Genomic DNA, 17,290 nt, shown 5'->3' with positions numbered 1-17,290 from the left:
ATATGTTTCAAACCCATCAGTTCATCTTGAACTGATGAATTACGGTAACTAACTCTCTTAAGTTGCCAACTAAGAGAGTTTGATATTATTCATGAAAATAAAAAATAAAAATAAATGTACACTGTCGATGCATCATGCAACACTTTAACTGACCTTTGACTTATGCATATTCTTATACATATAGCTGCAAAAGTAGTCCCTAAGATTTATATAGGATTTGAATTAATAATACTTGTATGAGGTGTGTTCAAAAAGTAATGAGAATTTTTGTTTTTTGGAAAGAACTTTATTTATTCATCTACATTAATGTTATCCCCTTCAAAATAGTCCCCATACACTTATTGCTAATAATTACACACTTATTGCAGTATATGATATTATACACTTATGCCAGCGCTCTTTCCAATCCCCAAAACACTTCTAGAACTTGATCTTTGGAATAGTGTTAAATAGCTCTTTCAGCTATTTTCTTTTAATCTCATCTGTGCTTGTAAAACGATGGTCCTTTGAGGTTCTCTTTATTTTTGGGAATAGAAAAAAGTCACATATGGCCATCTCTGGAAAATATGGTGGCTTGGGTATCATTACACTGTTGTTTTTGGCTAAAAATTGACAAACAAGCAATGATGAAGTGTGAGCAGATACATTATCATGAATTGTTTCACCACAAATCCAGGTGTTTTTTCGGATTGCTTCAACTGTGTTGAACTTGTAGGTAATACTCCTTATTGATCATTTGGCCTTGTGACAAGAACTCATGATAAACTATGCCATTAAAATCGAAGAACACAGTGAGCATACTTCACATTCAACCGTACTTGTCAAGCTTTTTCGGTCTTGGTGATCCATAATGCCTCCACTGGGTCGATTTAGCCTTAGTTTCGACATCATATCCGTAAATCCATGTTTCATCACCTGTTATGACATGTTTCAGTAGTTCTGTATTATTATTGACTTCATTTAGCAACTCCTGAGCAACTTCCATTCGCCGCTGTTTTTGTTCGAAATTCAACAATTTTGAAACAAATTTTGCCATCACACGTTTCTTACCCAAAACATCTGAAAAAATTTCATGGCATGAGCTAATTGATATCCCAACATCATCAGCGACTTCTCTGATTGTGATTCAGCGATCATTCATAATCATTTCTTTCACTTTTTCCATGTTTTCATCGGTTGTTGATGTACTGGAGTGTCAGGGGCGCTTATCATCTTTAACGTCTTCACAACCTTCTTAAAAACGCTTATACCACTTGTACCCTTGCTTTACTCATAGCAGACTCACCAAAAGCAATATTTAACATTTTTAAAACATTGCTACATTTTATTCCATTGTTATAGCAAAATTTAATACAAATTCTCTGATTCATTATTTATACAAATAAATAATCGCCGATCGTACCAAAACATATGTTATCCTTTTGATAGCTGGCAACAAACTAAACACCAATACAGCTAAAAATGTACAGATACTTTTCAGACATGTTTACCAATACAACAATGAAAAAATCCTGAGAATCGGACTAATACAACCGGTGAAATTTCAATATTCTCGTTACTTTTTGAACACACCTTGTATGTTTTCTATATCTAACTATTAAAAATGTTAAAAGTCCCTGTCTTTCGTTATGGGGGCCAAGAGTCTCTAAACTATTTGTATTATTGCAACAACATTTGTAGAATAGTATACCAGGGTTGTTTGGAAAGTTCTCAGACTGATACAGAGATGGTGCAAGTATGACCAAATGACTATGGTATTTGTTAAATATGATCCTCCAGATTGAATGCTTCAAAGAGTCAGACATGTGCATTTAGTTAGTTGTTTGTTTGTGGTGATCAAGTAAAGTAAATAAGTTTTGACCTTTTCTGAAAAATGGATAAAATTGATGTTTTAGCTGTTATAAAATATTTTGTTTTAAAATTTTAACCCTGATATATATGAAAGAGTAAAATTCCACTTTAAAAAGGATTCTTCCTTCTCTGGTAAAAAAGTGAGCTGTTGAATTTAAACCTGTCATACATCTATTCAAGGTAATGAATCCTCGAAACATTCCAAACCTACTATGACCGACAAAATCATCACAAAACCCCATAGCCATATTAAGTAACTGCTGACTGAAGGTATGCAAGCTTGCTGATATTGTAAACTTCTTGATAGACTATATCCATTACATTTTACGTGATGTTTTGGAAATGAAAAAGTTTTCGTTTGATGGTGCCCCATTTGTTAACAGTCAACCAAAAGTGCATTAAAATGAACACTTTTCTAGGGTGTTAAGATTTAAATGCAATTAAACTAAGTTTCTTTAACATTTTATTACAATAGATGAAACATGAATTCACAATTACACTCCAGAAACTAAACAGAAGTTCAAACAATGGAGTAGGAGCAATAAAAGTGCACCAAAGAAAGCAAAAACTGTTTCATCTGTAGGAAAAGTCATGTCTAAAGTATTTTGAGATTCTTGTGGTGCGATGCTTATAGACCACCTTTAAAAAGACAGGTCAATCATTGGGGAGTATTATACTTCACTACTGGACCAATTGAAAGGTGCTATTCAGAATAAGTGTTCACATCTGGCCAAAAAGAAAGTGCTCTTCGCCATGATAATGTGTCTCCACACATCTCAGTTGTTGCTGCAAATTCCATGACCTACAGTTTGAAGCACTTCCAGCACGTGCTGTATTTGCTAGATTTGGTTCCTAGCAATTATTTCCTCATCCTAAACCTGAAGAAATGACTTGCCGGATGAAAATTCATTTCAAATGATGAGGTCAAAGCTGGGACAACAGCTTATTTCATTGGGTCGGACAAATCAAATTATACTGAGCGCAATACAAAGCTGAAAAGTCATTGGCCAAAATGTATTGAATTGCAAGGTGGCTAAATTGAAAAATAAAAATAAAATTATGAAAACTTTTGTGTTTTTTTGCCAAGAAAGTGTTTTCTTGTCATGCCAAGAACTTTCTGTATGGCTTTTGAAGATGTACATTTATATTACGAAAAAGTTAACAAGCTAAATGGAAACAAAACCATAAATGTTTTCTTAATTTAAGTAGGTTGAGTATGACGTGTATAACAGCTGAAAGAAAAATAATAAAAAGAAATTATTCCAATTATATAATTTGAATTTGTATTTTTTACTTATATTGAATTATTTACAGTATTTTATTATTTATATGCAATTATTAATAAGCCATGTGTTTTTCATAAGTAAGATCCATTTTAAAATTAAAAATAAATCATTCACAGGTAAAAGTGATTTACTCTAGTCAAGACAAAACTACAAACCCTCTATTCCACATAATTATCATTGATTTTCATGAGCTCTTGATATTTCAACAGCTTACTTATTCCACTGATATTGCCATAAAAACTCCACTATTTATGTCTTGAATGTGAGTGATGGACATAAGTTCCATTCTTCATTTTATTATAATTTTCAAACCATTGCAATTTAAGGCATTTCTTTAAATGCATAAATAAGTGATATTTGTTTGGTATAATATCAGGGCTATAGGAGGATGGGTAGTCAAAAATTTCCTAGCCAAATTTTTTCAACAGTTTAACAGATTGAGCTGCTTTTGTATGAGATTGAGCATTACTGTGTAGAAAACTGACCCCACTCTATAACAAATCATGTCTTTTGTTTTTGGAGTCGGAAAGTGCTTGCTTAAACTTCTTTATTTTCAGAGATAATTAGCATCCGTAAATGTTATTTTAATTCAACATTTGTGCAGAAGATCGAGGTTTCATTCTCCATGAGAGTATAGTCAGATAGCCCATCTTAATTTTCAAAACGTTTCAGCCAAAGGCTCATAGTTGCCAGGATTATCTATTTAATGTAAATTGTTACTATACTACAACAATCGTAGCTAAAGCTAACTGGCTGACAGCTGTGTATTATTGAAACAAAGTCATGTAGGTAATCACACTTCATTTATCACAATCAGTGGTCAAAACAGATCTTATTTAAAAAGCACATCATGCTAATTTTTTGTTTTTAAGTATTTTTTTATCAGTTTCAGAGTTCTAAATATGCTGTAATCAGGACACACTAAGTGGCAACTTTTAATATAAATTACGTATTGAAAATGTTATTTAATATTAATTTATACACTACAGTACACTCATTATTACATAACAAATTTGAACAATAGTTTCAAGAAAAGAATGAAAAAATAATTGTATATGTATTTATAGCAAGATGTAAAAATTGCAAATATAATATTGAAAATGTGTTTACCATTACAAAAGCTAAGATAGTATTTATTAGTCAGGGTAATATATGTGAGAGGAAGGAAAAACTGTTTATTTTGAATTCTGTGAAGACACATAAAGCTTGCTTATTATCTATACATTTAGTTAGCGTGGAGATTGCATGGAATTAATCTGGATCCAAATTATTGTAATTATCTGTTGATTTCAAAATTACTGAGGAATTGTATAATTTTCGCTCAATTATTATTTAAACTTTATAATTTTATTTAATATTACTCCAAAGTACTTAATCCATCAGTTTATATGATTCTTTGCTTTCAATTACTGCAAAAATAAACTAATTTATTTTAAAGACTATTTTCACCTAAAACACATAAAAAGAATCATTTTAGGACAGAAAAAAGATTGAAGGCTTATTAGTAATTGTCTAACATCTATTAGAAAGTGATTTTTTAAATCAATTATATTTCATATCTATAATAATATGCTGAGATGGAACAAAAATTTATGAAACTTCTGTTTGTGTTTGTAGCTTCTTTCTAGTGTTCTGATTACACAAACAAATATTGGGCAGACAGGTGGAGGTGGTGATTCTGATACAATGTTAATAGAGCTTGCTCGTGATATTTCAGTAAAATTACCACAACTTTTTGATGTGGAATATGTTTCTGAAAAATACCCAGTTTTGTATAATCAGTCAATGAATACTGTACTTAGACAGGTAAGTTTAACTTTTATTGTTAATAATTCGTTTGATATTTTATCTGAACCCTTTTCAAATATTAGGTCTTGAAAAAGCCCACTTGGCTCTTAGTACAAATACACTCATATTTGCTATTTCATTAATCTATACCATTATTCTAGTTTTAGTGGTAAGACAGGATTATCAGATCTCTTCTTAAAAGGAAATTATACAGATATAATTGTGAATATGCCTTAAAAATAATGTTACTTATCAGTTTTCATGCTTGCTGTGCGGTTCACTAATTTAAGACCTAAAATAGGAGGATCTGTTTTAAATGGATTTTTGCAACTCCCTCATATGTAGAGTCTCATTTATTAATGTAATACACTTTACCTGCTTTTTATTTTATTTCTTTTTTTCAGTAATCATTTTTTCCAAGTTATCTTAAGAGTTTAGTTCTATGTTCTCGTTCCATGCTAGTTCTTCTAAACTATACCCCCTCCATGAATCTTTAGTTTCATAGTCTGTTATCTATTTTTAATTTAATTTTCTAAATCTCATTTACTTGTTACTATATAACTTCCCTTTTATTGTCAGTACTATGAATTCCATCATGTACCTTTCGCAGATGTTTTCAATAGTATATCATTATGTATTCAAATCTATTTTCATTAAATTATGTCTATCTTTCCACTTAAACTTCACTATCTTCCAGAGACTCAGGAATGAAGTGAGTGAAAATATTGTGCATGCATGCACATGTCTGAACGTGTGAATAATATGACAAACTTTCTTACACTTTTGCTATCCTGAATAGTAACACATATATTTATCAGAACAATTATTGGAACAATTGAAATTAATTTTAGATGACTAACTAATAAGGACCAATGTTTGAATTTATTTATCTCTTTTAGATCTTCTAATTAGGTTTAGCTAATTTGGCTGGATTTATATGTTATTTTGGAAATTAAATCAAAATTTGATTTAGAAGTGTTTTGGAAATTTGGATTATCTGGTTTCAATACTTTTTCATTCATTTGGCATTTCATACATAATTCACTCTTTCCAGAAGTTGAAAAGTGTATCTCAAAAAAATTATGTAAAAATTAGTCAATATTAAACATTTTTAAATAAAAGCTTTAATCATTTTTAAAATAAAATCTTCATTTCTGTGCTCAAGAAACTAGTTTTAAAGTTATAGATAAAAACTCACACACTTGAAAAAAATAATCGTCATTTAAAAAAAAAAATTTAATATTGTAAATTTTGTTGATGCATAAAGGTAAATAAAAACAATTACAAATATCAGTTAAATATCCTGATTATTAATATTGATTAATTTATCATTATATGAAAAATAAGACAAAAAAATATTCCAACTTGGTTTTGCATAGAGTGTATTACAGTATAATAAATTTTGATGATAATCTGAATATAAAGTAATTTTATGACAATGATCCTGTGAAGTTTTTATGATCTGGAGAATACAGTGGGAGATAAGACTATTATGTTGAGGCTATTTTAAAACAATTTATTATTATTTTATTTTGGTGACAACTCTGTTTCAAAATACATGATAATGTCTTTTCAGATTTTTTCAGACTATTATGTGGGTTTCTGACAGTTGAGTTTTCAGTAAGTCCAATTACTGAATAGTATTTAGCTAAAAGCTGATTTTCAGTTATATTTTTTTTAAATTATAAAGTCCAAAAAGAATTTTAAAAAATATCTTCAAGTCTGTAAATTCTACTTTTATAAAAAATTCATAACTTTAAATCCCTGAATATGAATATTTGTTTACCTTTCAAATGTATGATTTGTGTTATACAATAACTAAAACTAAAGACTTAATGAAAACTAAACCATTATCATTTAAATAAACTATTGGATTTTAAATCATAATAAATATTAAGAAATTATAGTAATTTAAAATGTGTTAATTTTTATCATTAAAAAAAATAATGACCTAATTCCAGATAATCATTTTAAAGTTATTATCCAGCTCCTTCATTTGCACCAGTTGCAGTGCAGCTGATAGGGAAAGAACAATATCAAGATCGAAGATTAACATAAAAATGTTGTTAGTCAGTTCTTTAAGTAAACAGAAACTCATTTAATCAGTATGTGTCAGGTAGTAAATTTGATCTTTGTGTATTTTTAAAAAAATTTAATTTACACATATGAAATTTAATAAAAACTAAGTATTACGTGAAAAAATATAACAGAAAAATATAAACTATTTAACTGGGTTTCTTAACAACATAAAGGTGGAAGCCATTAATAATATTGCAACCTCAACATTGATGAAGTAACAATATAATATTTCTAAAGATATTTTGAAAACACAACCTTAGATATGAAGTGTGACTATTAAATAACAATACTAATGCTGCTGCAGAAGAACTGCGCATATGCCAAATTCATACAACAGACAGCTGTTTAGTGTGAAGCCTTCTCTTTCGATTGTTGCCACTCTAGTTTCTTAAACATATTAGTCTGGCCGTGACCTTCGTTTGGATAATATCTGTTTTGTTTGTTTTGCCGAAAAAATGATGTGTTTTATTAGAGCAAAGAATTGTGAAATTTCATATGAAACTTGGAGAAACCGCTATTGAAACTTATCCTTTGTTAAAAAAAGTATATGACAATGAATGTTTATCATGTGCACGGGTTTTTGAGTGGTTTAAGGGTTTCCAAGATAGCCGAGAAGACGTTGAAGATGATGATCAAAACTCAAAGTGAGGATGATTGTTTTTCAATATTCATGGGGTTGTATATCTTCACTGGGTTGCTGAAGGTCAAACTATTAATCAACATTACTTTCTTCTACCTTGAGGTCCTTGCTCAACTTTGTGAAAAAATAAGAAAAAAATGACCAGAGTTATGGAAGAACAAGTCGTGGGTTCTTCAACAGGACAACACACCAGCTCACACTGCATGTCTATTAAGACATTTCTAGCCAAGTATAATATCCCAATGTTAGACCATCCGCCTTATTCACCTGACCTGGCACCATGTGACTTTTATCAGTTTACAAAGATCAAATCTGCATTAAAAGGAACAAGATTTCAGTAAAATTTTCATGGATCATTGTAGGGAGAGGAGGGGTGTATATTGAAGAGGACAATAACTAAATATGTTTAAATTTAAAATAAAATATTTTACAGCATTAGTGTTGTTATTTAATAGCCTCACCGCATATTTTGTTAGTGAATCATTTCATGAAATTTTTTATGTCAAATCTGATTTATGTTTTTTCTGATTGAAAAGGAAACTATCAGATTCAATCGTCTGTTATCTGTAGTTAAACTTACATTAATTGATGTGGTGAAAGCAGTTAAAGGTTTGGTTGTTATGTCTCAAGATTTGGAAGAAGTTTATAGTACAATGATTATTGGAAGAGTGCCTAATACATGGGCTAGCAAATCATATCCAACTTTGAAACCTCTTGGTAGTTACATCTCTGATCTTATTATGAGGTAAAAAAAAAATTTTATATATGTTTTATTTATGTGTTAAGACTTTTACATCATATGTTATTTCCTAATCAGCTGAGTAAATATTTGATGAAATTGTTTTCAAACATTTAGCCCAATTTTTTTCAAGTTTTTCATATTCTTATATTAATTTAGTTGTACTATAAAAGTTTGAAAATTTAAAACTATGCTATAAATATTTATATTTGTGTGTATATACAGTGTATCACAAATTTCTCCTGGGACTAATAAACTATACATGTGAAAAATAATGGAAAAATTTCATATAAACATTTGTCTTAAAATGCTTTTTGTTTGCAAGTTACAGCTGGTGAATTATTTTGCTGAGATTTCAGTTACCCCAGTGAAATAAAATCATACTGAAATTTTTAGGACATTAATTAAGGGGCACAATTAGTGATTACTTATGGTTATTTACCTGAAAAAATCAAATAAAGTAGGTCTCAGAACTGTATCTGCAATAGTTTTTGAGAAATCTGGGGTGAAACTAAGAAAATAGGGTAAAAAATCCTGTTTTTTATGTTTGACATTCAACAACTTTATTTAAATGGGTAATAAATACATAAAACTTTTAAGCAAAACTTGTAGAGAATTAATTTTGAACAAAGGTGTAAGATAAGTTGAATAAAACAAAGAAAAGTTAGAATATTATTTAGAAACAGTACACCAAAGTGCATTATATATACCAGTTTATAATAAATCTTCAAAAATGGTCCCGCTATTTTCAACACATCTCTTGGTATGCTTCTGTACTGCCTATTTTGCTCTTTTTTAGTTCTTCAGGTCTTCCTTAAGTTGTTGAACTGCATTCACATACTGCAGACAATTAATTTCTCATGAAAATGTATTTTTGTTTCATATACAATATTTTTCATCCATCCCCCAGACACAAATCGGTATTGAAAAAAGCTTTGCACCGTTTCATGAGGATTTAGTTCTGCCCTTGTATGCTGATTGTGTAAGTTGTTGATGCTACCTCGAGTGAAATTTGCCTTATTGGTAAACAAAACATATTTGTAAAGTTGTTGATTATATTCCACCAGTTGCAGAATTCCATTCAAAGCAGACCATCTGTTGGGTGTAGATATTGACTGACTGTTTATGATAAAGATAAAACTTGTTTTGTTTGTGTCCTCCAAACCATTGAATGCAAAACTCTCATCCATTTAGAAAAATGTTGTGTATTGACACCTGGACTGCACTGAACTGAACTGAACTGAACTCAATAGCAATGTCATGTTGGACAGAGTACAAATACTAGTTAGTGAACCTGATTCCTGCAGATTGCGAAAAGTTACACTACTTGTTTTGGGATCTGGACTCTTGCAATTTGAAAACATATTTCATATTCTACTGCAGCAGCATATTCCTCTGTTGTAAAAAAGTACGGCATTACTGCAATGACAAACCGATCATTTCCAAATAAAAATTCATAGAAAACTTTTGCTAATAACAGCACAGTACCCGATGTACCTTATTTACCTTACAGAATGATTTAAACGCTAATAAATATTGCACATTGTTGATCAGATATTGTTATTTTATTGCCAATATTGAAATAGTAATTTTTCAAATAATTTATTTATTTCTGCCATTAATAAAAAAATATTTTCTAAGTAATTTTTATTTATTTATTTTAATTTTACAATTGTTATATAATTTCTGGTTTTTTCTTAAATGTTTTCACAGCAATCTTTAATAATAAATTTTGATTTTACAAATTTTTCACATCACCAAAAAAAATTTGATTTTTGTTTATATTACATTTCTCTGACATAGTATGTACTGTTTCTTAATAAAATTCATATTTTTCTAACATTTCTTTGTTTTATTCAACTTATTTTAGACAATTTTGTGTAGTATTAAATTATAAACTCATTTTACACCATTATTCAGAATTAAATTTTCTACAAGTTTTGCTTAAAATTTTATGTGTTTATTACCCATTAACCAAAGTTATTGTACGTCAAACGTAAACATGGTTTTTTATCCCAATTTATTGGTTTTCACCCCAGATTTCTCTAGAACTACTGCAGATATAGTTCTGGGACCTATTTTATTCAATGTTTCACATCAAAAACCATAAGAAATCACTAATTCTGCATAACCCTTAATTAATATCCTAAAAATTTCAGTACGATGTCATTTCACTGGGATAGCTGAAATCTGAGTGAAATCTTTCAGTAGCCTTAACTTGCAAGCAAAGCATTTTGGGACATATATTTATATGAATGTTTTCCATTATTTTCATGAGTATTGTAGGTTAAAATAGTCCCAGGAGAACTTCATGATACACTCTGTATACATATATACGAGGTCTGTAAATAAAGTAATGTGACTGGTTCAGAAAAACTTTTTATGTACAATCCAATTATACATGGACTCTTATCACCTTCGAAGTAGTACCCTTGGGAAACCACGCAACGCTTCAAACAGTTTTTCCACTCTTCATAGCAGTGTTGGCACTCAGAAACCGGAATATCCTTTATATTGTCAGTTACATTTTTTTGTTTTCTACTGTTCCAAAATGGTGTCCTTTGAGGTGTTTTTTAAAGTTGGGAACAGGAAAACGTCGCAGGGACTCAAGTCAGATGAATAAGGTGGTGAAGGGACTACAGGAATGTTTTTCTTTGTCAAAAACTCATTAATTGAGAGTCAAGGTGCATTGTCATGCTGCAGCATCCAGTTGTCTTTGAAAGCTGGTCTCATGTGGGCAACTCTTTTCAGCAGTCTTTCAAGAATTTCTCAGTAAACATATTGATTTACAGTCTGTCCTGAAGGAAAAATCTTCTTATGGACTATGTCATTATTATCGAAGAAACAAATTAGCATGGTTTTGATTTTTGATTTGCTCGTTGTTGCTTTTTTAGGAACATGGTGAGTTTGAAGTTTAGCACTCCTTGCTCTGGTGTTTTGTTTCTGAGTCATACTCAAATATCCATTCATCACCAGTAATAACATTTTTTTTAGAAAATCAGGATCAGTTTCAATTCGCCCTAGAAGATTGCAGCACACTTCCACCTGGTTGTTTTTCTGTTCGACAGTGAGATTTTTTGGGACCAATTTTGCAGAAACTTCTTTTCATCAAAATTTGATGGACTGTGGTATGGTTCAAATTCAATTGTTCTGCAATCATTCTGACAGTTAATCACCAGTCGTACCGTATCAAGCCTCTGATTCGCTCAACATTGTTGTGTTACTTTTTGACATTTATCTGTAAATGCTTTAAACCACATAAAAACTTGTGCTCATGACAGAGCATCATCTCCATATGCCCTTTTCAATTTTGAAAAAGTTTCTAGCATTCTCACTGAGTTTAACACAAAACTTGATTGCATAACATTGCTCATAATTAGTATTACTAATTTTTGTAATGCACAACAAAAACTCATTTCACAAAAAGTTTGTTTACATCTCACGTGGCAACAATAGACTAAAAATCTTAATACCTAATACAAATCAGCCGTTTATGTAATCATATGTTTACTAATAACTTTACAGTGTTGCCAGTTTGGCTGCCAAAAAAAACTAGTCTCATTACTTTATTTACAGATCTTATATATATATATATATATATATATAGGATGATATTTTGATATTTAAGTATGTAAACAGCGTTATAATGCATGTCTAAATGGTATTTGGAGGCACAAAGAAATGAGGTTTTACATAGTTTAAAAAATCTACATTATAATTTTAATCTTGGTTTTTAATTTTTATCTGCCATATTGAATCAAATTTAATTTTTTTTAACAAAACACATGATTTCGATTTAAAATTTTACAAGAAAAACAAAGTTAAAACCCATTGTTTTGTTTATGCCATCATTATCATATTATAAGCATTCAAATTTGTAATGAAAAATTGTATTAACACTAAAACAAGGTAAAACATGCTGCATGAACATTTTTATTACATTTTACATTCATAATGCATACAATAACAAACGTTAAGTGGTGCTATAATATTGATAATAATAAATAGTTACAATTAACAATATAACAACAAATTAAATGGCTATATCAATGATACTATTTACTTTAAATATTTATTTTAAAATTTTAAGTAAATGTTTTCGATCATAAATTGCAAATGAAATAAATTTTGAAAGTATATCATTCTACAATAAATGATCAAAATTCTTCCCCTCTACAGCTTGGTAGTATGTTAACCTCAAGTAATATCCGTTTATAACTTGTATCACGTCTGCTGGTACACGAGCAGATCTGTCAATTATTCTTCTTTTCAATTCGTCTATGTTTGCAGGTTTTGTTTTGTAAACATTGTTTTAGATATCTCCAAAACAATTAATCCAGAGGAGACAGGTCTGGGACCTGGCAGGCTATTCTATGGGTCCTTCATGACCTGTCCAGCGATTTGGAAATTGTTCTTTTAAAATTTGTTATGCCCTCAGATAATAATAAGGTGGTGCCCCATCTTGCTGAAAGCATATGTTATTATTTAATTCTTGTCCAATATTTTACCAGATATTTGGTAAAATCCTATCGGCTAAAAATCACAGTAAGCACCTCCTGTAATATTATCATCTAAAATAAAAGGCCCTAGAATGCAATGACCAAAAATTACCGCCCAAACATTCTGTGTATGAGCTTCCAACATCATTCTGGGATTATTATCGCTCCAAAATTGACAGTTTTGCTTATTCACATGACCATTTAACTTAAAAGTTACTTCATCAATAAATATTATTGAATTGGAAAAATTTGCATCTATGTCTAATTTTTGCAATATAATAAATATCACAATACCCAACTCAGCGGTCAAAATCATCTTCCAAAAACAGGTTTCACCATTGTTTTTCTTGTAAATTTTTAAATTGAAATCATCTGTCATATGCCCACCTTCTTATTAAAAAAATTAAGTTTGGTTTAATATGGCCCGATTCAAGATGACTTGACAAAAATTAAAAACCCACCATTATGCAGATTTTCTTCAACTATGTAGAACCCCATTTCCTTTTGCCTCTAAATATCTCTCGTAATGCAATGTAAAGCTGTTTACAAACTTAACTGTCACCCAGTATATATGTTTAAAACTTGGTTTTAAGTAATAGAATTGCTAAAATATTTCTTAGCTCTCAATTTCTGTCGATTAATTAGATTAAATAATTTTTTTTAGAGCATTCCAAAGGTACAAATGAAATGTACAAATCTGATTCAGATGACAGAGAAATATTAACTTGTAAGCAGTAAATAGCTAGATGCTTCGTGAAAACAGTCCAGAAGAGATAATATTAGTAATATTTACAGACAATACCATTAAATAATAAATTCTTGATACTCTTAACACAAACAACAAATTAACAAAAATTTTTCAATGAAAACTGTGAAAGAAAAAAACTACAGAAGAAAGAATTCCTTCTATTTTGTAACTTCAAACTTAGATTTTAAAAATAGTACTAATCATGTAAATTCTCCTACTGGCTCAGACAATTGCTTATTTACTGCTGGTGTAAAAGTAATGTATAGCAGCTAGAATTATTGAGCACTGAATTAATGTTTTGAAAATTCAAATTGGAAAATTTATTTATGCTAATTACTGAGTGATAAAGCTGACAAAATTATTTAATTATTTCTCGAGGCCTTCATATTACTACTCCGTCAGAATTAATTAGAGAAGCAATAACCGAAAAAGGATTTGAAGTAATATCAGTATGCAACTTATATCAAGGGAAAATAAACATCTTCCACTACTTCACGTGTCCTACTTCCATTGATTTTCATTGATCCTGATCAATCTGCAAATAATAGAGAGGCACGTACAATAATGTATACAAATAGGAGAACCAAGGAAGAAGTACACTATAGTACAGTGTGTTAAGTATGATCATTGATCTCTCTCAAAGACATACTGTCATCACACACTAAGATATATTAAATGTGCTCAGATGCATCATATTGTATACTGCTTGAAGGAAACCACCCAATCAACTACAGAGGTTTTACTATTTACAAAAGATCTCAAATTTCTCTATTGATATATACTTAAATATTACTATACACCTCTGAACAATGCTCTCCACCTCTGATCTTATTAACATTCAGAATTCTGAAATTTCACAAAACTCTTTTTCCAAAAATTCCAATTTGAACCAAATAACTCTTTCTTGCCACGACATGCGAAAACAAATTCTTCATATTCATTTCTGATAAGATTTAAAATAAATAGAGAAAATATCAACATTAGAAACAATTATTGTTTCAACACTTGCTGAAAAAATACAGCATCAGATAACAATATTAGTTAACAGTGTAGCAAAAATAATAATAATAATAATAATAATCATTTTCCACCTTTTCATAATTCAAATGATTCAGAAACACAGATACTAGATAGAGTCTCATACAGAATATGCTACTCATAATAAAAATTTTAATAATTACACATACTTTCAAAATTACAGCTCTCAGAAATTATTCATACTTCGTCTCAACTCAACACTTATTACAGAAATACAAAAGCTCATATTCCCGTTCATTACACATTACTTACATGCCAACAACAATAGATGTGACCAATAATTCAAAAATATCCGAATTTCTTATTTTACTTTTATTTAATTGTAATAAATTTTGAAAAATAAAATCTGAAAATAGAAATGTCTATTGCATTCTAAAAAAGTACACATTGTTCTCCTGTCTGAAACTTGCCTAACTCAAAACCAACTAAAATCCAAGGCTGTAAATTTTATAGAACATATCATTCCTTATAGAACATATAATGTGTTAAACAAAGATGGTGCACCGATTTATAATACCAAAGACAAAGTCGATAGGTGGGTGGAATATATTGAAGAGTTATACGGAGGAAATGAATTAGAAAATGGTGTTTTAGAGGAAGAAGAGGAAGTTGAAGAGGCTGAAAGGGGAGAAACAATACTGAGATCTGAATTTAAGTAAGCATTAAAAGATATGAATGGCAGAAAGGCTACTGGAATAGACGGAATACCTGTAGAATTACTGTGCAGTGCAGGTGAGGAAACAATTGATAGATTATACAAACTGGTGTGTAATATTTATGAAAAAGGGGAAGTTCCGTCAGACTTCAAAAAGAGTGTTATAGTCATGATACCAAAGAAAGCAGGAGCAGATAAATGTGAAGAATACAGAACAGTTAACTTAACTAGCCATGCATAAAAAATCTTAACTAGAATTCTGTACAGAAGAATTGAGAGGCAGTGGAAGAAGTGTTAGGAGAAGACCAATTTGGTTTCAGAAAAAGTAACGAGGGAAGCATTTTAGGCCTCAGATTAATAGTAGAAGTAAGATTAAAGAAAAACAAATCAATATACTTTGCATTTATAGACCTAGAAAAGGCATTTGATAACGTAGACTGGAATAAAATGTTCAGCATTTTAAAAAAATTAGGGTTCAAATACAGAGATAGAAGAACGTTTGCTAACATTTACAGGAACCAGACAGCAACAGTGATAATTGAAGAATATAAGAAAGAAGCCATAATAAGAAAAGGAGTCTAAGAAGGATGTTGCCTATCTCTGTTACTCTTTAATCTTTACATAGATAGCAGTTAATGATGTTAAAGAACAATTTAGATCAGGAGTAACAGTACAAGGTGAAAAGATAAAGATGCTACAATTTACTGATGATATAGTAATTCTAGCTGAAAGTAAAAAGGATTTAAAAAACCAATGAATGGCATGGATGAAGTCCTACACAAGAACTACCGCGCAAAAATAAACAAGAACAAAACTGAAGTAATGAAATGTAGTAGAAATAATGAAGATGGACCACTAAATGTCAAAATAGGAAGAGAAAAGATTATGGAGGTAGAAGAATTTTGTTATTTGGGAAGTAGAATTACTAAAGATGGACGAAGCAGGAGCGATACAAAATGCCGAATAGCACAGGAAAAACGAGCCTTCAGTCAGAAATATAATTTGTTTACATCAAAAATTAATTTAAATGTCAGGAAAAGATTTTTGAAAGTATATGTTTGGAGTGTTGCTTTATATGGAAGTGAAACTTGGATGATCGGAGTCCCTGAGAAGAAAAGATTAGAAACTTTTGAAATGTGGTGCTACAGGAGAACGTTAAACATCAGATGGGTGGATAAAGTGACAAATGAAGAGGTGTTGTGGCAAATCGAAGAAATAAGCATTTGGAAAAATATAGTTAAAAGAAGAGACAGACTTATAGGCCACATATTAATGCATCCTGGAATAGTCGCTTTAATATTAGAGGAACAGGTAGAAGGAAAAAATTATACAGGCAGACAGTGTTTGGAATATGTAAAACAAATTGTTAGGGATGTAGGATATACGAGGTATACCGAAATGAAACAACTAGCATTAGATAGGGAATCTTGGAGAGCTGCATCATACCAGTCAAATGACTGAAGACAAAAAAAAAAACAACATTTTCCTGTACACCAATTTTACCAGCCCTTTGAGCTTCACATTCTATGATTTACTAAGTTCACAGATTAGTAGATTTTATGGCACTGGCTCTTGAAACTGAATTGTATTAACCTTAGCTTTTGTAGTTGTGTACCAAGTATTTGACACTGCATCTGGTAAGTTTGTTTGTTATCAAAATGCTGTTTGTTATCCTCATATTTATTTAATTACGAAACTATTTTTAGATTTTTTTTTCAGTGTCTTTCTCAGTTTTAATCATTCAGTAATGAATGAATACAGAGTACTTGAATATTACTGAATGATTAAAACTGAGAAAGAACATTTAAGTCCAACACTATATAACATCTACAGCAAAGATTTTCCCAACCGCAACAAAACTACCAGAAAATGCACATCAGAACTATTGAAATAAAAACTAAGTCATACAAGCCCTGTCTTCTGATATACCAGTGAGCCCAAATGTAACTGAAACAGCAACCTTCTTC

The 17,290-nt window shown here is 30.2% G+C and overlaps 1 protein-coding gene across 1 annotated transcript in view; it reads left to right on the top strand.

Annotated features, from left to right (window-relative positions):
• Dnah3 (dynein heavy chain 3, axonemal) overlaps positions 1-17,290 on the top strand; it is a 257,006-nt gene that overhangs the window by 220,076 nt on the left and 19,640 nt on the right. The window contains exons 49-50 of the mRNA XM_075354669.1: positions 4,755-4,943; positions 8,181-8,389. Of these exons, the coding sequence (XP_075210784.1) occupies positions 4,755-4,943; positions 8,181-8,389 (398 nt within the window). The remainder of the gene's footprint in view (positions 1-4,754; positions 4,944-8,180; positions 8,390-17,290) is intronic.

Source organism: Lycorma delicatula, chromosome 1 (assembly GCF_047948215.1).
Source record: "Lycorma delicatula isolate Av1 chromosome 1, ASM4794821v1, whole genome shotgun sequence".
In the NCBI taxonomy this organism is placed as follows: Eukaryota; Metazoa; Arthropoda; class Insecta; order Hemiptera; family Fulgoridae; genus Lycorma; species Lycorma delicatula.
This window is presented reverse-complemented; position numbering and strand designations above follow the sequence as displayed.